At 46.8% G+C, this 21,791-nt stretch overlaps 1 protein-coding gene across 4 annotated transcripts; it reads right to left on the bottom strand.

Moving 5' to 3' along the window:
* Nucleotides 1–2,011: 2,011 nt before the first annotated feature.
* GOLGA2 (golgin A2) lies at nucleotides 2,012–21,228 on the bottom strand. 4 transcript variants are annotated; one of them, XM_082295034.1, is made up of 28 exons: nucleotides 21,122–21,228; nucleotides 19,780–19,902; nucleotides 19,356–19,436; nucleotides 15,891–16,025; nucleotides 15,264–15,307; nucleotides 15,076–15,139; nucleotides 14,557–14,616; nucleotides 13,997–14,077; nucleotides 12,230–12,268; nucleotides 11,659–11,721; nucleotides 11,327–11,420; nucleotides 10,572–10,678; nucleotides 9,976–10,034; nucleotides 9,614–9,755; nucleotides 8,512–8,601; nucleotides 8,241–8,348; nucleotides 8,057–8,144; nucleotides 7,207–7,550; nucleotides 6,256–6,369; nucleotides 5,752–5,976; nucleotides 5,420–5,519; nucleotides 5,261–5,340; nucleotides 4,539–4,692; nucleotides 4,331–4,398; nucleotides 3,954–4,056; nucleotides 3,579–3,685; nucleotides 3,240–3,408; nucleotides 2,012–3,132 (listed from the first exon to the last, which is right to left on the bottom strand). In XM_082295034.1, the coding sequence occupies exons 1-28, from the start codon at nucleotides 21,167–21,169 to the stop codon at nucleotides 2,882–2,884; spliced, it is 3,141 nt and encodes a 1,046-aa protein (XP_082151160.1). In that variant the 5' UTR covers nucleotides 21,170–21,228; the 3' UTR covers nucleotides 2,012–2,881. The 4 variants fall into 4 exon arrangements, with proteins under 4 accessions (XP_082151160.1, XP_082151159.1, XP_082151161.1 ...); XM_082295033.1 differs by having other exon boundaries at nucleotides 7,207–7,553; XM_082295035.1 differs by lacking the exon at nucleotides 19,356–19,436 and having other exon boundaries at nucleotides 7,207–7,553.
* Nucleotides 21,229–21,791: the final 563 nt, after the last annotated feature.

Genomic DNA, 21,791 nt, shown 5'->3' on the forward strand with positions numbered 1-21,791 from the left:
TCCCAGCTGCTTAAAGGAGTTAAACAAGTATATTGTAGTAATGAGAAACATATCTTTACTGTTATAAATATCTATAAATATATATATAAGATGAAAAATCTATATATGTCCAGGTGTTAAAAGCCATTTGTGCTTCCATGTGAATTTTAGGAAATACTTAAGTAGGAAAAGAATATCTATATACATATATATATACACACACATCCAAAAAGTTAACCAAATCCCAATGTTGAGTTTTTGAGCTAATTGTTAAATTCTCTGCTGTGTGCAGTTGGGTTATTGTATTACCCCAGACTTGTGGGTGAACTGTCTCAGTGCTGGTAGTAGCTGTGATGCAGTTTGTGATCTACCTGTCACTTGTTTATTGGATGAAATAAACTCTCATTTCTGTATAATGAAGGTCTCCATGACTAGAATAAAACCATCTCTCTTTCTCTTGCTTTTTCTCTGGGTGGTTTTCAAGCTGTGTTTTATTATAACCCGATATTTTCATCCCACAGAGTTAACAAGCTGTACATGCACGCAGGGGCTGATAGGGAAGGTGAAGCAGATCTGCATCAGCACTGAGTATCCAGGAGCTGCAGTAGAGTGAAACAGCTTGTCAGGTGCAGAAAGGTAAATCCCTGTGCAGAAGAAATTACGTAGAGGTGCTTCAGGTGTGGGGCATACAGAAGGTGGGAGTTTGCACATAAATTGCTTCTTAAAAGGGATTTTTGCCTATGCTGCTTGTGGAGCACAGCAAGTGGATATTGAGTAAAGGTGAGGTCAGGGAATCACTCCTGAAAGGCGTCAGGGAAAAAAATTAATCTGAAGCTGGGGTCTGGATGTGAAATGCTAGCCAAGAGCCACCTCTCAGGCTTGTCAGCAGTCTGTACAGAAAACATTCAGGATAGCTCAGTGAAAAGGGTATATAGCACTGTCAGGGCATGTGCTTTCAATAAAAAATTCATTCTTCTCTTTTTCTGGCCAAATTTCAAGGTGATCTGTGCAGCAGAAATACCTCTAGTCAGTGCTCCTCTGAATAAGTTTATTCAGAAAGCAAATTCGTAAGAGGGTTGTCACCTCTGCACCAGACCAGAGACCTTCTTCACTGGTCTTGTCTCCTTCACAGTTCTAGAGTAAACACCCAATAAATATTTATTCCATTTACAATAATGCTCTGTATTAAATCATGGCCCTTTCCCTATTAGTTACGTTACAGATTCATAAATAGCCTGAGCAGGCAATAAACACTGAACAGGCTTAGTCTCTCTTCAAGGAATATACACCATTTTACACAGATACAGTATGTACGTACCTCGTGCTCTGGGGAGCTGGGAAGCCCAACCACTTGTGCTGAGGGGAGACTGACACTACTCATGCCATTTAAATGAAACAAGTTCAAAAACCAGCTTCCCCTGGGGGCTCACAGGAAAGCATTGATTGGGCTGTGTGTCCCTTTTTTTCAATTGTATTTGGAAATATCAAGGTAGGAACCATTTAAAAAAACCAACCCACACGTGCTCTGCCTTTGCCAGTAAAAGAAAAGCTCTCTGCTATGCTGGTGTAAAGCTTCACCAACTTGGACATGAAGAAATGAACCATCTCTCCTGTTGAACAGACACAAATCTGTGTCCCTGTGCTTGCATCTCATATCTCGTCAGGTTAACAGGGAGGCAAGCTGATGCTGCTTCAGGCATCAGCCCAGACTCCTGTTTGATCACACAGCTCCGATGATCAGGTCCCTTTAACCTCCCCTGTGGTTTCCCTCCAAACTCCACTGTTGATACCACCCATCCTAAGAACAGGCAGTTCATGCCTGAAGGCAGATTCATTTGCAGGGTATCCACATGTATTTCACCACTTCCACAGCCAGGAGATTTGTTTTGCTGCTGTTTCAGGGAGTGCTCTCCTCCCTCCATGTTCTGTTTTCTCCTTAGAATCGGGGCTATGGCTTCAAGGCAGGGCCAGGTACTACCACACTTGCTGCTGTATGTCCCAGGACCTTAAACATGGGCTGTAGGATCTTGGTTTCCACTCATCTCCTGCACTCCTTACTAAAATGGGAGAAGAGGAAAGATCAGGGATGGAGAACTAGAATCCCTAAAGTCCAGAAATTCAAAACGAAGCATGTTTATTAAGTGGTTTCCTTTTACTTATTTCTCCCATTTCTTAAAATAAATAAAACCTTCAGACACATAACAAGTGAAACACATCATCCTTCAAAGTGCAGTTACATTTCCATCCCACTCCCAAGAATCACATAAAGCTTTGTCAAGTAACCAAAAGACCCCTCAAGGCTCCCATCAGTCCCTTCCCCTGGCAATGAGAACAGACAGGGCTGTGCTGCCAAGGAGCTGCTTGCTGGGGGCCTGTTCTGAAATATAGGTGCAAGAGGCAGGGCTGCAGCCGGGAGGGAGAGTTTAGGATACGTAGTATGAAAACAAACCCAACCTGTTGAGAGTCCAAAGAGTCCATTACCAGAACAGTTAGTTACTTTGGGAGCCCTGGAAGGAACTGAGCTGATGACAGGCATGAGTGATGGATCAGAACCGTGTGAAGCTGCTGTGGCAGCAGAATCTGGGACAAGGGATTAAGTCATTTTGCCCAAAGTCATGGACTTCCTTTGCCCCCAGTCTGGGTGATGTGCCAGCACCCAGCACCAGCTGCCTCCCAGGATGAGTTAAGAGTCTGCCTGTACTCCAAGCACACCAAGTAACAGAGAAAAGAGAAAGAGAAGATGAGGTCTGATGCTTGAGTTCCATCTGATACAATCTCTCTTTACTGATGTCTTTAGAAATCTGTTCTCACCAGGGGCACTGAGCAGAGGTATGGGCACATACAAGTCCATCAAGTCCTTTCAGGCCCGTAGAAAGTTGCTATCAGTAAGATTTAGCACCACTTAAACCACCATGATTTTGACCTCATCGTTCTCATCAGCACGGTAGAAGAAGGGAATGCACGGGTTTTCCAGCAGGGAGCCCAGCCTCTCCTGAGGGTTCTGGATTTCTCTGAGAAGCTGCATTATTTGCTTTGCCGTGGGGTCTTCTTGGTTTGGCTGAGAAGCTTTACTGTCAACAGGGGGGAAACCGGATTGGTGAAGAACAGCAGCCTCTTGTTCTGCTTCATCTGACAGATTGACCTCTCGTAACCCTGCAAGGAGCACAGACAAGGCAGGCAGGTAACTCCTCCCATCCACACACCAGGCTGAGACCCGGGGCTGCTCCCCCTGCACAGAGCTTGTCCTGGCTGCAGCTTACCTGCTCCATCGGTGGCGTTCAGCTCCATGCGCCTTTCTGCTGGAAGCACACCTTCAGGCTGGCTTGCCAACAACTCTGGGTTCTGAGCAGCTGCTACATACTTGCTGTACCATTCATTTCTTTCCCTGACCAGGCGCATCACTAAGTCCTGCAGTTCCAGTAGTTTCATCTGCACCAAAGTAAAGGAAAGCCCATGAAACACGCACACAAACATGCCACTGCAGTTTGCGGCCCTATTCCTGTCACAAAATTAGCAAACAAACGCACAAAGGTTTGCACTCTGAAAGTGCTCCCCAGGCCCACCCTGGTTGGAATAGTACCACAGAAAGGATTCCTTGCCTTCATCTCTTCCTTATCCTGAGCCAACCTGCTGATATACTCCTCCTTCTCCTGGTGCCGCTGTTTGAGGATAGCCCTTTGACTCTGGTAGAGTGCAATGTACTCCCCTGGAACACAAGAGAAGCCTCAGGAGTGTCTGCAAGATTGGGGTACAAGCCCTATAGTGAAGTACGAGGCATGAGGACCCAGGAAATCCAGCCCTGGAGTGGAGACCTAGCCCAGATACGTAGCAGTAGGAGACATGAAGGGCTTGGTAGTTTGAGGGCTCGGTAGTTTGAGGGCTCCAGCTCCAAAAGCTGTTTGGGGACCTTCTGCTCCCCACATAAATAAGGCACTGAGCAAGCTCTAGCCTGTGCTTGTGTTGCCTAAACATACCAATGGTGTCAGTCTCTCCAGAGAGTTGGATGCAGCGGTGCTCCAGCTCCTCCAGACGTTCCTTCATATCAGCCTTCTCACGCATCAGCTCTGTGAAACGCAACTGAACACACAAAGTAGGGGTGGTCACCTGGGCTGCTCATGTACAGACAACACCTGTGCTAAAGGTAACACCCCTGTGACACTCGTCTGAGCCTGGGGAACAAATCCTGCTCCTTTACAACCAAGCAGTGAGCAAGCTTTTTAGGATGGAGCTTCTTACTGTGGAACATCTGCTGCTTATTCCCCTACAATCTGTTTGTGTTGTGTCTGACACTGGATCCAAGTCTGGCTGAACAGTGTAGTAGAGCTGAAACAACATGAGATGCTTTGCTTACCTGTAGCTTGTCCATGGCAGTTTTCAAAGCCTCATGAACCTCCACTGGAACAGTATCCATAATGGAGCCTGGAAGGGATGTGTGCAATTTACAGTTTCTCCTGGGGCAGGACACACTCACAGACCCAAAGGTCTGTCTCAGAGCAGCCATGGCCAGCTGGCCCAGCACCTCATGGTCACACTGTCCCCAAACTGTGCCGAGATTTTACCTCCACCCAGTGTGATGTGATGTTGCTGCTCCTGCCTAAGAGCTGCAATTTGCTGCAGGAGGGTTCTGCACTGCTGCTTCTGAGCAGCCAGCTGCTTCCTCAGATCTTGTCGCTCCTGCTCCACTTGGTACATGGCAGAGGTCACAAAAGTAACCTAAGAAGAATTTCAGAGTGTGGACATTAGTGCTTCCCCTGTGTTCAGCAAGATCTATGGTGCATCTAAGGACAGAGTAACAGTTTACCCCGTTTTATTTATGGGTGTGAAACCAAGAACTATGTGACTGCCCTGTTACTAAGCCAGGCACCAGCTACTGCCTCTTCTCGCTCCCAATCAGTGCAGGTTAAAAACTGGGTCCCTTGAGAGCTGCTTGACTGCAGTAATATGACTGTACTTGCAGATAAATCTTGTAGATATTTGACACCATTTCCAAATTGCCTTCCAAGCTAAAGAGACCATCATCATCAAAGCCCCATTAAAGAGCTACTCTGCCAGCTGAGTTATCATAAGGAAACCACTACCAGACTTCCAACCTGTTTTGCAAGGATGCTGCAGAAGTCTTGGCTTCTTGCTGCTGTGCACAAGGAACTTTTGCATTTCCCTCATGACTGCACTCAGCTGGTAGGATAACAGCTGATAAATGTCTCTGCAATTTAACTGGTTTCTTTTTCTAGGTATTTGCTTAGAACTAAAACCAAAGGCTTTTCTATCCATTAAGACTCACCATTTCTTCATGGCTTTCAAACTTCTCTGGGATCACAAGTGAAGGTTTTTGGATTTCTTCAGTCACTGCTTCATCACCTTCTGTAAAAGGAGGATGGTGAACAAGGAGGCAATGCTGCAGAGAACCCAGCTCTGCCTCCTCCCGGATACAGCCACTCACCCTCCAGTTGGTGCAAAATTCTGCCATCCATTTCTGCTGCTAGCTGACTGATCTGGGCCTGCAGCTCTTTGTTTTCTCTGGCTACAGCTTCTAGACTTTCCTGCAAGGGAGAAGCAGAGGATCACAAAAACCCCACAAGCCAGACTGCAAACACTCACTCCAGACAGTAGCACCACACACACAAACACGCAAGCAGTACTTCAGCTCCAGACAGGTATCACTCGTAGGGCACAGGGTGTAATCTCAGCATCACAGAACAGCCCAGGGTGGAAGGGACTGGCCAAATCTCTCGCTCAATGATTAGCTCCCATCTTGTCCCTTTTTACTGTTACCTTGGTCTGCTGCAGCTCTTTCAGGTGCATTTCCACTGTCACCTTCCCCTGGACCTCCTCATGCTGCAGGCGGTCCATGAGCTGTGTCTGAAGCAGGAATTGCTTGTGCAGTTCGTCCTTCTCGGCAGCGAGCTGCTGGAAGGCCAGGGTGTACTGCTGCAGGTGGCTGTAGCACTGGTCCCGCTGCTCCTGCAGGCCACGGGCCTCCTGTGTCTTCAGCTCCAGCTGAGAGAACAAGATCAAACCACCACATCAAACCCTTTCTGCCTGAAAAGCTGATCTGTGTGACATGATCCAAACTGTCAACCATTGCCCCAAAGCCACCAACCAGGCAGGCAGCCACCATCTGCCCCCATATGCTGGTCTCCCACATCAGGCAGCAGATGATAGGGGAAGGCTCCCAGCTGGATCTTTACAATATCCATTTCCATGCTTACATCAGTGTCTGGGAATTTGCCAGCAATTTGCACAATCCAGCCCTGCCATTCCACTGCTGGTGCTCACCGTCTCTTTGAGCTCCCCCAGGTTCTCCTGCAGCTGCCCAAGCTTCTTGGCCAGCTCTTTCTTTACGTATTGCTCTGACTGTAGGGCACTTGTAACCTCCATGTTTTCATTTGTCTGCAAGACAAACACGACTGTGTAAGGAAACTGCCCCAGCCACCATGAAACAGGCTCTCAATAAACCACGTTAGTTCCCAGTACAACAGGGTGCCATCCCTTGTGTTTTTCTGAACTGTAACTGAGGGCCATAAATTGACTGTTTAGGACAGTAAATAACTTATAGAAAGGTTCAGAAGATGGGAGAAGAGCAAGGAAACAGGCAGGGGAATCAGTGCTGGGACAGTGCCAAGAGGCCTCGTACATCATGCAGCCTGTCAGCTCCAAAGCAGATAGGTGGTATGAATATCCCAAAGAGAGCCACAGACACTCAAAAACAAGAAGTTCAAAAAGGACTAAAGAAAAAAAAAAAATCAACAGCTAGACCATGTGTCAGTCTGCTAGGGCCCCAGAGGGGAAGGTGTTACATTGAAAGAAGCAAAGCAAGAGTAAGCCAAGTAAGGAGTAAGTAAGAGCTCCAGGATAGGTAAGAATGACAGCAGCAGGAGAGAATACTGTTGAGAACTTCCTCATGGGCAAATACAGGGAACAGGAAATGGATATCTTCAGGTAAAAGGGCAGGAGGAGTACCCAGGGACAGAAACAGCCTGACTGGCAGGGGATGAGAAGGAAAAGGAAACAGTTCTGGACAAAGATTGGTTTATCTGCTAGAGCACCTGAGGGAGTAAGGAACTGGAGGGAACCTCCTGGTATGGCACTATGAATCAGAGGATGGAGCAGCCACAGTCTCAGAGGGTAAGAGAGGGATAATGCTGCTGCCAGTTTTTAACATCTGCACTACGAAAGGATTGCACCAGTGAGGGAAGCAGTGAGAAAAGATGCATGGAAGAGACCTACCAGTTTGACAAACCCATTCTGCAGCTCAGCCAGCTGCTCCTTCAGATCCCGGTTCTGGCTCAGTGCCCTACTGATTGTGGCCTTATCACTCTGCATGTCCTCCAGGATCTGCTGCCTGTCCACAGCCTCCTCGCTGTAGCGCTGCACAGTCTTTTCCAGCTCCAGCAGCCGCTCCTCCTGCTCCTGGTTGAGGTGGCTCAGCTGCTCGTTGTCACGGACCTGGGCCTGGTACTGCCCGTGCAGCTCCTCCTTCTCCTGCTGCAGCCGTTGGATCTCCTCCTGCAGACTGAGCTCAGCTGCCGTGGGCCCCGGGGGTGAGGGAAGCTCGATATCCATGGGCTTCACTGCTGAGGAAATGCAGTCAGAAGGGGCTCAGTCACACGGCAAATGGCTGGGTGAGACACATCCCTGCTGGGTACACAAAGCACACCCCAGCCCATATGGCTCTGTGACCCAGAAGAGATCACCAGCTGCAATATCCAGTCCTCAGTGCACAGCACTGAGAGGAACAAAGAGCAAACCTACCCCAAACCCAAGCATAGCATCCTGCTGTCTGCTGCTGACTCCTTCACAGCCCTAGCAGGAGCATCCTGCCTTCCCAAACTCCTGTGCCAGAGAGGCTGACAGTACAGTCAGGCCAATACTACAGACATAACCAGGCTGCTGGTCCATTCACTGCAAGAGTTCACTTGCTGTTTCCCAAGAGAAGAGGGTTCTTATGGTCACCTGGTCTCCAGCTGCCTTCCCGGCATCAGACCTACTTGCACCTCCTGTGCAGAAGCATCTGCACAGCAGCACAGAGTTATCCAGCTCCACTCTGCAGTGAGAAGCCCCACCTTGGAAGCCCTACCTGATGTACTCAACAGCTCTGTAACATTGTCTTCCAGCTCCTGAATTTTGGCCATGTGTTTCTCCTTCTCCTCTGCCATTGTGTGGACCTGCAAGGCCACACAAGTGAAAATTACAACAATGTTCATGGGGCATTTCCTGCTGCCCATGTTTGTCCAGAGCTGGGATGCTGCCCCTGGGGTTACCTGCTCAGAGAGCTGCTGCACCCGCTGCTGCCAAACGCTCCCCTCCTCCCTCAGTTTCTCCACATACTGATCTCTTTCTGCTTGCAGCTGGTGAAGTGACTCTGAGAGCTGTTCAAATCAAAATCAGACAAAATCCTATTGGCTAAATAAATTTGGTTTAAGGGATAAAACTTGAAGAAACCAGTGTTAGTGCAAAGCTCAGACTACATTTTTCTGCCCCACAAGTTTCCTTACGGACACCAAGATTTGGATATTTCATACAACCTCTTACCTGAGCTACCTGGGTTTCTAGGCTCGCCTTCTCCTCCAGAGCCATCTGCAGCTGCTGGTTTGCATCCAGACTCCCTCCCTGGCTTGAGAACTGTTAATAAAAATCAGAAAGTTAAGGCAAAATGTTAATACTCAATTCCTGCACAGCCTTTCCCCTGGGAGTAACCTGCCACATGATCTATGTTGTAACCTTCTATAGTTCTTTAAAGTGCTCCAACTCATAGTGACGTTCAGTGTGGGAAAAAAAATAGGGGGATTAAAAACAAAAAGCTGAGATTTTAGTCCTGTAAAACAGGCTGAATTGGGCAGCTCCTCCCTACCAATTTTACATTTACTGTTTTTTTTAATTAAGAAAATAGGATTCAATCAAACTTTGGCTCAGAAATTTTGTGCATTTCCAGAGTCTGCACTATACAGCCAGATCAGATGGTATAAGAGCTGTGACCTTAAAAGTTGTCAGACATGTCAGGAATTTAAAGCCAGTGTCTGAAGTATGTCAGTGGACTGAGCAGCAAGGCTGGTTCAGCTGAGACACAGCACTTTTCCCAGAAGAGCAGCAGTTGGCTTAATTTCAAGAGTAACTTAAGACACAGTCTAGGAATAAAAAAAAGAGCATTTTCTTCCCTCCCAGGCTCAGGGTTACACCAAGCTTGCCCTCTGACCTGCTAACAGCTGGCTCCATGCACTCTTTCCCCAGCTGACTTCAAGCTGCCACTGTCCAATTCACCACCTTCCACTTGTGGGTACAAACACCCCCCCTACTCAGCTCGTTACTCAGTGAGACTGCACAACTGAGTAACCAAAATCCTGAACAGACACAACCAGAACAGTCACTGTATTTCCACATTTCACCCTGTCTCACTGTACAACAGTTTTAGCAGACTAATGCAACATTGCTTTTCAATCAATGTGTGCTTTTCAATCAATTTACAGCTCCAACTCCCTAGGGAATACAAACTTTCTGTTCCTCTGAGGCCTCACTGAAAGCTTTTTTCTAGGAGGATGTCTTGATGAGATTGAGCCTTCCTTAAAGCCAGGAGTTAACTCTTGCCCCCTGTCTCAGAAGGAAGTGTAGCAGTGTCATCAGTGTCATTTGCCCTCACCTGTTGAATCATCAGTTCAGCCATTTCCAATTTCTTCTGCAAATCTTCTACATCCAACTTCATAGCTGAGTTCTGGGACACCAAAGAGTGAACCTTCTCTGACAGCTCTGAATTCTGCTGTTTTATTTCCTCACTACTTTTGCTAAAACAAACAAAAAATTAAAGTGGCTCTGGGTCTGCTGATGTCCAGGTCATATATCTACAAACCAGTGCTTCCTGGCAGCTAGAATCACAGAAACATCACATCTAGTGACTACTTTTTTTTTTTAATGGAATATCTGGCCTCCCAAGTCAGCACCTGTAGTCTGTGCCACTTGTAATGTTTTGGGGCTCTTCTGCAGTACTGAGCAGAAGGGACTTACCTTCGTTTGTACAGTTCCAGTTTCAGGTTGTCTCGCTCCTTCACTAACTCTTTATTATGCTGGAGAAAAAGGAAATTACTGAATCATCTATAGACTTCAAACAAACAAATAAGGTATTAAAAAAATACTTCATTTCATCTTTAACAGATCAGCTAAAGCAGAAAAGGTCACCACTTTAGCAAAAAACCTCAGGACAGGTATGCTTAGAACCTCCTGAATTTGCCAGGAATAAGTCTGCTCAGTCTTTTCAAATGTGATGCTACAAGTATTTCTGCAAACTTCTGGCTTAACGTCAATTCTAAAGTGTGTGTTTAATGGAGATTTCTGGGACAAAGTCTCTCTCTTGTGTGGAACTGCCAGACTAATGAAGTGAGGTGCCAGATCTGAAGACACCAACTGGACCATATGATTTAGTCACAGAAACTTGAATGAAGTTTGCCTTGATCATGGGGAATACAGGGCTTTACAAGGATAATTAACAAGGTTGATTTCTGCCTCTTCTTCAAGCAGGGACTGCAGACATTGCAGCAGTGTAGTAATAAGCAAACAGCCAAAGGCAGAACTGCTGGTTAAGCATAAACAGAGGTGACTCTTACCTTCTCTGACTGCTTTTGCTGCATGGAGATGGAGGACAAAGTGCGCTCCAGCTCCGAGACCCGCTGGCGAGACGAATGTAAACGGGCAGCAAGGCTTTCAGCTTCTCCTGGACAAGTCAGAGCACAGTCAGTTGAGGCTAGATCACAAAGAGCATTTTGGAACTGGCTGAACAGCACTTTCTACTTTGTCAACAAGCTCTTCAGGCAGCACAGAGCTTTGTAAATCAGCAGAGCTGGCTCCACTCCTGGCTCTACAGATCATTCACTAACAGCCCTGGGAGCACAGCTCTCTCTCTACCTGCCTCACTTTAGAGGCAGATGATGAAACTTCCTTTGCAGAACAATAGACAATATGTTGTCTGGGTTGGTTTTTTTTTCCTATTACAATACATTGCTCAAATTTAGTTCAGAATAAAAGGCTCAGGTAAGACCTAGATTAACATGAAAGCTGTGTGGGAGGCGGGGTGGAAAAGGGGAGCAAAGTTTTTAAAGTATCAGAAAGGAACAGTCTGGAGTAGTAACCAGGCCCAAGAGAGGTGACAAGGCTTTAGTGATGCACAAAACAACCTCAACTGCTGTGAGACCAACATGCTCCCATTTGGGGGCAGCTATGGTGACAGCAGCAGTGCCAGTGCCAAAGGCTGCTCACGGAGGAGTCGGGGAGTGCTGTGAGCTGGCTGCCAGCAACTGTTCGTGCCTGTGACTTGACACCCACAGTTCAACCACCAGCTTGAGCTGCAGAGACAGTCACGTACCTGATTTCTGCCGTGCAGCTTGCTGAGTATGGCCAAGGGCTGTCTGCAACTCAGATTTCTCAGAAACGAGAATTCCAATAGTCTGGATATGAACCTTTGGGAAAGGAAAATCAGCTCAGTGCAGAACTTCTTTGCTTGCCACTGCAACATCACTGTTGTCACGAAAGGACAATTCAGTAAAGAGCTCTTGCAGTTAAGTACAGTCTGGCTGACACTCACAGTTTTCCTAAAGGAATGGACTTCTGGCTTCAAGGATAAGGACTATGAGTGCTCAGTAATCCACAAAACAGCAGAAGTCAGGTGATATTACTGTAAGGGAGGCTCTGCCTTACCTGTAACTGTTCCCTCAATGCTGCTTGCTCTTTAGAAAATTTCTGTTCAAACTCCTTCTTTTCCTGTAGAAACAAATAATGCTTGGTCAGCACAAACATGCAGATAGTTAACCCTTGTTTTATGTCAAACTAAAAAAGCAGGAATTCATTGGTACTATTTCTAGCATCTAAATGATACCAGTGTTTTTAAAGACACGCTTAATCTTCTATTATTTGGACTACCTAATCGTTTTTCCATCCCAGACCAGCAGTGATAGCAAGTGCAATCATTGCAGCACACACGTGGCAGTGTTGGAATGGAAGCTCCTGGCAAGGACCCAAACTGTAACCTCCTGCCCCCACTGTACTCCTCCAACTTGAGCATTTAAATATTAGCTTTGGTCAAAATAAGAATGCTGCCTGTCAGGCCCAACTCATGAAGTCAAAATATTCAACCTTATGCTACAAATTAAAACTGAAGCTAACACAAAACAAGATCACGCACGCTTGTGCCACAATCCACTGTGTTTTCTACTCCTCAGAGAAACAGATACCTATTTCTGTATCTATCAAAAAATAGGACACACTTTACCTTCTCCAGCTGATTCACTGCTTCTTGGTTCTGCTGTTTCTGTGGAAGAAAATTGATGCACCAATATTAAGAGAGAATATTCTCATACTGCTGAAACACATTTTCACTTTGATGAAGTAGGATATAAGCCCAGTTAATGCAAAGAGAATTTCCATTTCTGTAGAAGATTAGGAAGTTCATCTTAGCTATTAAAAGTAAGAGATTTGGGGCTCCCTTCACTATTGCATGTGATATGTTTTTCATTGTCCAGTACATTATCACAGTTCTTCCCCAATACCTCTGCTGAAACTCCTCTATGTTCCTATCTGAGCATCCAGCAACTTCAGTTTAAACTTGCAATATCCCACATCTATGCAATTAATCATAGTCAAACTGGTGTGTTAGCAAAAATGCTTTCAATAAAAAATAAATACCTAAATCCCAAACCGAAAGTCCTTTCCTTTAAGTGATTCCTTAGACCTCTATCCCATTAGCAATGGGGCCTCTAAGTCATGCAGCGCCGCACGTACGTTGGCAGGATCCCACCAAGGTGGTATGAGACAGAGCTGAAGCCAGATGCAAGAAAAGGGATAGTTCTGTCCCAGCCAATTTCAGTCTTATGGGTGAAGTACTGGAGAGCTGTGACTGCACAAAGTGCATCTGTAGGTGTGAATGGGACAAAGGCTGCCCCAGCTGCCACCAAACCCTGTTCGCCCTTTGCTACTCTTGTCCCCCTGGAAGTTTTCTCACAGATGCCTCTTAAGTAACTACATAAATAGTATTTTTTCCCCTTCCCAAATGATGAATATTGGCCAAGCTGTTTCTTTATTACCATTACTACCTCAGTACATTTTGAAACATAACTGCAGATGGAAGGGTGATGAGGTTTTGATTTTAGCAATGCCAGCACACAACATAACCAGGAAAAGCAAAGGCAAGAGCACAAATGCAGCAAAGGCCCTACAGAGTTCCAGACAAACAGAAAAGCTGGCAAACAATGAGAATCCTGGGTGGGCAACGCACTGTACCTCTGCAGCCCAACTAAAACACAAAATTAAACAGAACAGAACAAAAATAACCCAAAACCAAAAATGAAACAAAAAGAGGGGTCATGGGGTACACTGGGAAATGCTGAACTTTGGGAAAAGTGTAGTTTTAGAGAGGAACAAAATGGGGGAAAGTATTTCACACAAGAAAGGCTCTTTTCAGCCTGGAACAGATCCGCTTAGCTGCATTTCTTGCAGTGTTAAGGCTGAAGGCTGAAAAGCAGCAGCAGGAATCCATGCAGGCCACAGGACAAAGCAGTTCATTCATTGTGCCAAGAGAAGCTGAGGATATGATCAGAAAACAGCCCCAGGCTCTCTTGGACCTATTGCTCCCACTCTGCTGATATATTTAGAACAGCATCACCACCTGCAGAAACAGGTTTTCACACTGCTGCCAGCACCAGAATTCTGTATTTCAAGGATTCAGACCAGGACCAGAAATAGCTGTTTTATCAGGATGCTTATCATCCAGGGACAGTGTGAGGAGATCAACAGAGCACACTTAAATGGAAACAACAAAACTCTGTTTCTGCTTCCTCAGATGAGCCACCACACTCACAAGTGGCCTTAGGCTTTGATCCTCTCACAGGTTTTCCATCCAGCCCATTTTGTTCCATACAAAGTGCTGTGTAAGCAGCCTTCCTTGTGGCACTATGAGGGAACCCGTAACCTTGCAGACACCCAGAGAGCATGGAGGAGCAGCAAAGACAGCGTCAAACTGGTTGGTTGGATTGTTTCTTACCAATTCCTCTATCTTTGTAACGAGCTGTTTGTTAGTTAGATTGCTGGAATCCAGGGCTACTGCCAGCTCCTGGTAACGTGTCTGACGGGCACATGCATATAGGAGAAAAAGGAAGGAGCAGAAGAGGAGGAGGGAAGGAAAAAAGCAATAATTAAAAAGGACAGAAAAATAAATCATCATCACAGTTTGATATAATCAGATTCTCCAAACAAAACAAAATCTATGGTTTCGACAAAAGCAGCTGGGATGTCAACCTATTTTAGCCATTTCTGCTGAGGCCTCATTTTGACATAAGAGTGAATCAGAAATAAGAACTGCAGTTGCATGGAAGCCAGATTATCCCCCGTCCCCAAACTGGGAACACCTCCAATACCTGCCTCTGACTGTTGTGATCACAACTACTCAATTACAGCCCCAGGTGACACTACACAGTGATATATGTGACCTGTGCCTTCAGTTATGCCTCACTAACACTGCTGAAAGCACAGAATCCAAACAAGTGATCAACAGCAGCAATTAAGAAGAAAAATAAAAAACGTGACAGATTGAGAACAACTTACTTCCATTTCCTTAATATTTGTGGAAGAAACAGCATTTTCTCCATTCACATACGATGTAGACTAGAAGTAAATCAATTAAGTCGGTTTTAGTCCCCAAGGCAACAAATCACTATTAGGTAAGAACCCACTATAACAGTAACACTCCTTATAGCACCTGTCACTTCAAACGACCACACACAGGCACAGAAAACACTTTTCTGGCTCAGGATAGACGCCGGCTGCCCCTGTGACAAGCTGATGTGAATTATTCAGACTGACTTCATATTGTTTTCCACTAAATCAAGAGTACATCTTTCCATGAATACGTACAATTCATTCATCCCACTCTCCTTTTCTTCCTACTGCTGAAATCTTACATTCCTAAACCAGGATTTTTTGCTCCTCAGTGTTTAAATATCACATTGGTTAGAATGGCTGCAGATGTCTCTGAGATTGAAGAGTGTTTCCTTGAGCTGTCTGCTTAAAGTTCCACATCAAACACCAAGAGAATTAATGGGACAAATGGATGAAAAGGAGTACCTGGGAAACCAGGCCATTGAGTTGTTCAGACAACTGACGGAGACCCTCTGTTGACGAGAAAGACCTGGGAACAAAGACCTGGCAATGAAAACCTCTCCCAGAGAGCTGCCCAAATCAGCACAGCATTGGGGCAGGAATAAAACCTTAATTTGTTTGGATCCTGATGCAAAGCCAACACAGACACTCACCTGTTCTCATCCAAAGCATTTTTATGATCCTCAGCTTCATGCATCTGTGGATTAAAACATAAAAACTTACAAGCCTGTAAAAGATGGGAGTCACACTTACGAATATGTCACTAAGACTTGATTAAACCTGGGCTCCAGTTCCACAGCTCCTGTAATTACTGGCTTCCCAAAGGAAGATGAACTTAAAACCACCAACTCAGCCCTGGCTTACACAATTTCTGAGTGGTGTGAGTCTGGGTTTCCTGGAATAGAGAAACTCAAGTGTAACAGGCTTTATGCCTGCTGTTTTTATTTATCAGGATAATCAACACTTTGCTGAAAAAAACTTCAACTGAATCTTTAATTGGTGGAAGGAAACACAGATTGATTGGACTGGAGACCTGTCTTATTAAGGGTACCTTCTGTTAATGAAATAGGAGAGAAGGGGAAGAAAAACAGCTTCAGAAGCCACAGGGACACGTGTATACTCTCACAGACAGATGATGACTGCATGGAGAGTGAAGAATGTAGTATTTTTAAGAGGAGAAAACCTGAACTAGTCATATTTAAGAGGGTCATCTTTCTCCACACTAATGTGGCATCACTAACCAATATTCAATGGTAGAGCATTGATGATAAGTCACAAACCTGTGTCAGCTGCATGCTCTCAGGAGCAGGCAGAACAGAACCACAACTAGGGAGGCTGTTGCTGTTAGATAGCACAGGGACATCGGGAGCAAGCTGTTCAGCACTACGAGTGGCAACATCACTGTCAAAGTATGCCTGTCACAAAACACAGCACAGGATTACAGCCTTCATGCACAATGAACAAACACACACACCAACACATCACCTTGTGACCTGCCTGTGAAAACCAGACAGATGTGAACAGTCAGTCATTAAGAAACATGTGGAAAGGAACCTGTGTTCTCCCCAGAGCAAAGAGGTGGCTGCATCAACCACAGACAAACACCGTCCCAGAGTGTGTCCTTTCATAAAGGACCAGTGTCCCATAATCCGACTCCCTTTTTTAACACAGGGCAATAATGTCACCCAAACTCTTAAGTTCACACACGACATTCACTGCAAAAGATTCACCAAAAATCAAGTAAGGGCAAAGCCAAATGTCACTGCACTTTGAAAAGCACCACCTTCAAGGTGTTCCTGGGGAAAACACAGATCACTGTATGCAAATGAAGATGGAAAAGAACAGGGGAGTGACTACTTGAAAATTGGGTTAGTCAAACTCAAATGCTCTGTCTAAAATTCGATGAAATTTGTGGCATGCCATGACCCACCAGTTTAGAAACAGGGCATTTATGAACAGGCCAGAGGGAGGGTGACTGGGTGCAGGTCCCTGTGGCCCTGCTGCAGCCATAGATCCCATGACTAGAAGAATCTAAATAGAAAAGAGGAGCACCAAAAACCTATTTCTGGACAGCAATGCAAGTTCCCACCAAGCCTTTGTGGGAGGATGGATGGCATCTGCAGCCCCCTCTACGAAGCCACACTGCACTGGACTATTTCATCTCCTTGTACAGCACTAGAGCCATAAAGGTCCAGCAGTGCTCTCATGTTTTACAGCAATTTGATTGATTTCATCATCCAGCTCTGGTAAGTCATCACTTAAAATCACAACAAAACAGATGAGAGAATCTTTCAGCATTCAGCCCCACCAATACACTGCAGCTCTCTGCAATTCCACCTGGAAGAGTTCCCTCTTACTTCAGTTACTTCCTTCTTGGTAATTCATAGGAAACAAGAAATCTCTCTTTCAGCATTCCCTGTTTACCTGCTCAGCACTTCACTCACTAATCCAGCAGCAAGGTTAAAACAGCAACAGTGAAGGCAGATTTAATGAAGGCAGTAAGATGGAAGGCTACAAAGGGAAGCAGAGTTTTCTCAATTTCTTTTTAGCAGGACAGGTACTGATGCTGTGAAGGAGCAATATATGTTAGGTGCTTATTAGGAAGGTCAGAAACTCCCTCACTTCTTCCAGCTAAAGGCTCTTCACTTTTATCAATCACACGCTCATCAGTATAAACATCAGAGGAACAATGAGGAATTCATTCCCCAGTGCATCTCAAAATGATAATTTCTTCTGATCAGAACATTCTTTCTGCCTAATACTTCCAAGATGCAAAAACCAGTAATGTGCCTTAACCACAAGAACTCCTTCCTTCTTTCTTCATAAGGAACAGTTTCGTAATAAACTCTCAAAAACCCCAAAACTATTTGAACAATCAAATTTGTTGGAAACAGAAAGCATTAGAAGCAAAACACTTATATAGAAATTATGCATTGTGACATTCTAATAATGTAGAATAAAAAGTCAGTAATTCTGCTCAGCTTAGCATGTAGTAGGATCCACTTGTTTTCATACAAAGGCTTCTACTTAGCTGGTTTTCCTGTGTTTCAGAGCCAAGAAGGCTGAAGTGAGAGAGAAGGGAGGGCTCTGCTTCACATGAAACACCAATGGCAGCAGCTGCTCAGCTGCCAATGATCAGCTTTTCTGCCCTATTACCATCAAGTTTCTGAACAGCATTTTCCTGACTCGGGATTTTTACAAGACAGCAACCGGAATGAGGAATCTTTCTTTCATTATATATTGCAGTTAAAGATTAGTTTTCAAATAATTCCTAAAACCCCAGGCACAACAATCCAAAAATTCTATAATAGCCAATCAGATCAAACTGTATCTCTGAGGAAAACAGAAAAAAAAATAGGGAAACAAGAATGAATAGAGTAATAAAATCTCCCTTTGCAGAACACGACTAAGCCGTAGACATATGTAGGCCTTCACTGCAAGGCTAATGTCACCTCAGCAACAGCACTGGACCACCTATCTTCATGTCACCCTCCAATGTGAAACAAGTCTCTTTCTCCAATATTTAACTTACTCTGAGCTTACAAGTATTAAGTGAAACCAGTCCCCAGGACAACAGTGACAGTTTAGTCACAACACAAGTTTTCTGAGGCTGGACAGGTACACCCAGCACCCCAAAGCTGGCAGTGTGTCTTCACATCACTCTAGTTCTGCTGGTACAGAACCTACACAACACAGTCCAGCTGGTGGAACTCTGCATGTCAGATATATTATCACACAAAAGAAAAAAGGATACAAAGGCAATTCACAGGGAATTCCATCCCACCTTGTGGTTTCACTTCATCTGTCAGGTACCCCAGGTGATTACTATAGTTATATTTATTGCTGGAGACACATGGATATGCAGTAAATATAAGAGTGAGCTACTTAATGACAACTACATTTTAACAATGGTAGGGAAATAAGCTACCAAAATGATGCAAGTGAAAATGAAAAGCAGAGCTTCGGTACAACAAAACTGGAAGAACATTCTGGGCTACAAAATTTGACTTCTCTGAGTTCCTATCACAGTTTGGGCCTTATTTTAAATAAACTGACTGTCTGAAAATAAATATTTTTAAAAGGCTGTTTGCTCATGTGTGCTCCTAAATACCTTTCTCTTGCTTCTTGGCATACTTCCTGCCCTTTCCTCTTCAGGATCCTGGGAATGTGAAGACGCTAAAGCCTGGACATGCCTGGCTTTGAAGTATTTGACTTCCTGCCTAAGCATATTTAAACCCCTGGTACTTGCCAGACTGTACATTACCTGTGCCAGCTTCACTGCCTGTCATAAAAGGAGCGGCTGGAATAACCAGCCAGGGCAGCTGCTTGCCTGGAGATGAGCAGAAACGTGCCCTTCAGAAACCAAGCTCCAGGAAACAAAGCAATGACACTCAGAGCAGGAGAAATACAAAATATAGAAACACTACCTCTTCCTAGTGCAGTTTTCCTCAGCTGTTAAATGAGTTTATTGCCTCACCCCAAATTCCCGTTCTCCTCCAAGCTCAGCTGTCTCAAGGCTCACTTTTTGACGTGTTAACTTTGACGCAAACCAGAAGGGAACAAGCACTTAACGAGCAATGGTAACAGAGAGCTCCATGTTAATAAACCAGCAACAAAACTGAAGCAACTGACAATGGATGTGTGAGGAAAAGGCTCCATCCCAGAGATGGAGCTCAGTGTGAACAGAACCCGAAGTATGCAGGAGGGAGAGCGAGTCACTGCAAGGGACACAAGCACTGCCTCACCTTCCTCTTGTCCAATGAGGGTATGGCTACCCCATTGGAGCGGTTAAGGTCTGACACCAGCACCTTCAGAATGTTCTGAATCTACAGGAGGTGGAAGAAAAGGGGAAAGAGAAACAGCTCAGAGAAGGACAGAGAGGAAACGTCAATCCAAGGCAGCCAAGGAACCAGCCTTGTCCAGCTCATGAGGACCACACATCTCAGCCCAGCAGGTCTGCGCACACCCAGGGCACCATCAGACAGGCTCCATCACCAGCTGCACCTTCCCAAACAGGCAGCTGCCAACTCCTGTAGCACACTTCATACAGCACCTACACCACGCAGCTCTTACCCCAGCACAACCACTTCCCAGCTCCAGTCAGATTGTCCAGAAAACCAAAGAAGAGGGACATGACAAATGATTTGGGAGAAAGAATGAGACACTCACATTCTCTGGAGGCTGCTGGTCATCAGTGGTGGGAGTTGCAGGTCTGCTGCCTTCTTTAGTTTTGCGTTTTTTCTTAGTTCCTGCAGTTGCTCCAGGGCTGTTCTTCTGCTGATATTCCTTCAGCTGTGAAGAGAAGAAGAATGTGAAGTCCAAACAGAATATGCCTACTGTAACCCCAAAAATCCCTCAACACCTAACTCCACTGAGTAAAAATACAGATCAAGTGTAAGGACAAGAGAAATGCTCTTCCATTAATTCATCTGTTTGGGGGGAAAACATGAATCAAAATAAGCCCAGAGAAGGCTAAATTAAGACTGAAGTGATGGGTTTATGACAAGAGTTGTAAGCATTCAACTTTTGTTTACAGCCAATGCTGTTCGTGGGAAATTATTTGATACTCCATAGTGCAACTACAAGGAGATTGAAAGCACTGGTTTAGGGGATTTTTAGAGTTTTAAGTAAGAGCAATAAGGCAAAATTAATAAAGGGCAATTAATCCTGCATGCAAAGTGAAAAAGCACTGCCTGCTAGTAAAATGTTCCACTCCATGAAAGATTTTATGAAGGACAGTTGCAATCTCCACAGTAGACACTGCAACAACTGCAAACTAAGGGGAAAACAACCTACAAACACTTTTTAATCGCATCCACTTCGCCCAGGAAGTGTCGGTCTGATAAGATGTAACTCGAATCCCGCCAGGTCTGCCGGCATTTCTGTGCAATTGCTGCACGCCCGAGCCCCAGAGCGGCCGGTCCCGGCAGTTGTTTATACAAATAAGGGCACCCCCGGCCCGCACACCCCGGGCTGGGCACGGCGGGGCAGCAAGGAATGGAGAAGGACGAAGGAGGATCCCATCAGTGGTAGGATTTCAAAATGGAAGCCCGAACTGCTCCAGGACACTTTCATGTTCCTGTGACTTTGACAGAGAAGCGCATCCCGCCAGGACGCAGGCAGCCGGGCCGCCCCGAGGGAAAAAATACGGGGAAAAAACAGGAAAAAAGGGGGGAGGGGGGAAAAAAAGGGGCGGGGGGGGGGTGGGGGGGGGAGAGACGCGACACCCGCACACCAGCCGGGGCAACCCTCACAGCACCGCAGCCACCCAGGCCTGGCCTCGCCCCGCCCGCCGAGAAGGCCGGGCCGCAGCCCTGGACACCCGCGGGCTCCCGCGGCCCCACCGCAGCCCGGCCCGGAGCGAGGGGGCGGCGGCGGCCCAGCCCGCGCCCCTCGGGGGAGGCCGCGCTCGGCCCGGTCCGGGGTCCGGCCCGCACGAGGCCCGCGGAACGCAGCCGCCCCCAGCCCCGTCATGTCGTATCCCGTCCTGCCCGGACCCCCGGCCCCTCACCTTCTTCTTGGCCGCGGCCAACCGGCTCTGCCTGCTGCCGTCCGCCATGTCTGCCCCGCGCCCGGGCCACGTCAGCCCGCCAGGAGCGGCGGGGGCGGCGGCGGCTCCGCCCCCGGCCGGCCCCGCTCCGCCCCGGGACACCCCGGGGTGACACAGCGGGAGAGCCCGGCCCCTCTGGGACGCCCTCGCCTCGGGACACCCCGGCCCCCGTGTGGCACCTGACGCTGTCCTGCTGCTGTAGTGACCCGACAGCTCAGAGCAAATGCCGGGAGGGGCCAGCCCAGCTTCCCTCGCCTTTGCGGGGCGCGTCCCGCACACCCGCCTCACGTTCTGCCCTGTGGTGTCCGACTGCTGCCTCTGATCGCGCGGGCAGCGCAGGTGGTGGGGGTCACTGTGTGTGATCCCAAATCCTTTGACCTTCCAAGCGCGGCAGCACCAGAGGCTCGGGCAGCCCCTGCGCTGAGACACGGCTCTCCCAGGGACACGGCTCTTACAGGGACACGGCTCTTACAGGGACACGGCTCCCTGCGCCAGCCGGGCCCGAGCGCGGCGGGACGGGGCTCCAGCGCTGTTCGAGCCGCTGTGCGGGACTCGGAGGGCCGGGCCCGGAGGGAGCTGCGGTGGCCCGGCGGGACACGGGGACAGCCGGGGCCGCGGCAGGGCTCACCTT

This window comes from Coloeus monedula (genome assembly GCF_965178545.1).
Source record: "Coloeus monedula genome assembly, chromosome: 21".
NCBI lineage: Eukaryota > Metazoa > Chordata > Aves > Passeriformes > Corvidae > Coloeus > Coloeus monedula.

Excerpts from the sequence above, each read along its gene's own strand:
- GOLGA2 (XM_082295033.1), bottom strand. The coding sequence starts at position 21,169 with ATGGCGGACGGCAGCAGGCAGAGCCGGTTGGCCGCGGCCAAGAAGAAG. Across the intron at positions 14,617-15,075 it reads TCAATGGCCTGGTTTCCCAG|TCTACATCGTATGTGAATGG; the intron begins GTACTCCTTTTC and ends ATTTACTTCTAG. Across the intron at positions 14,078-14,556 it reads CAAATATTAAGGAAATGGAA|ACACGTTACCAGGAGCTGGC; the intron begins GTAAGTTGTTCT and ends TGTGCCCGTCAG.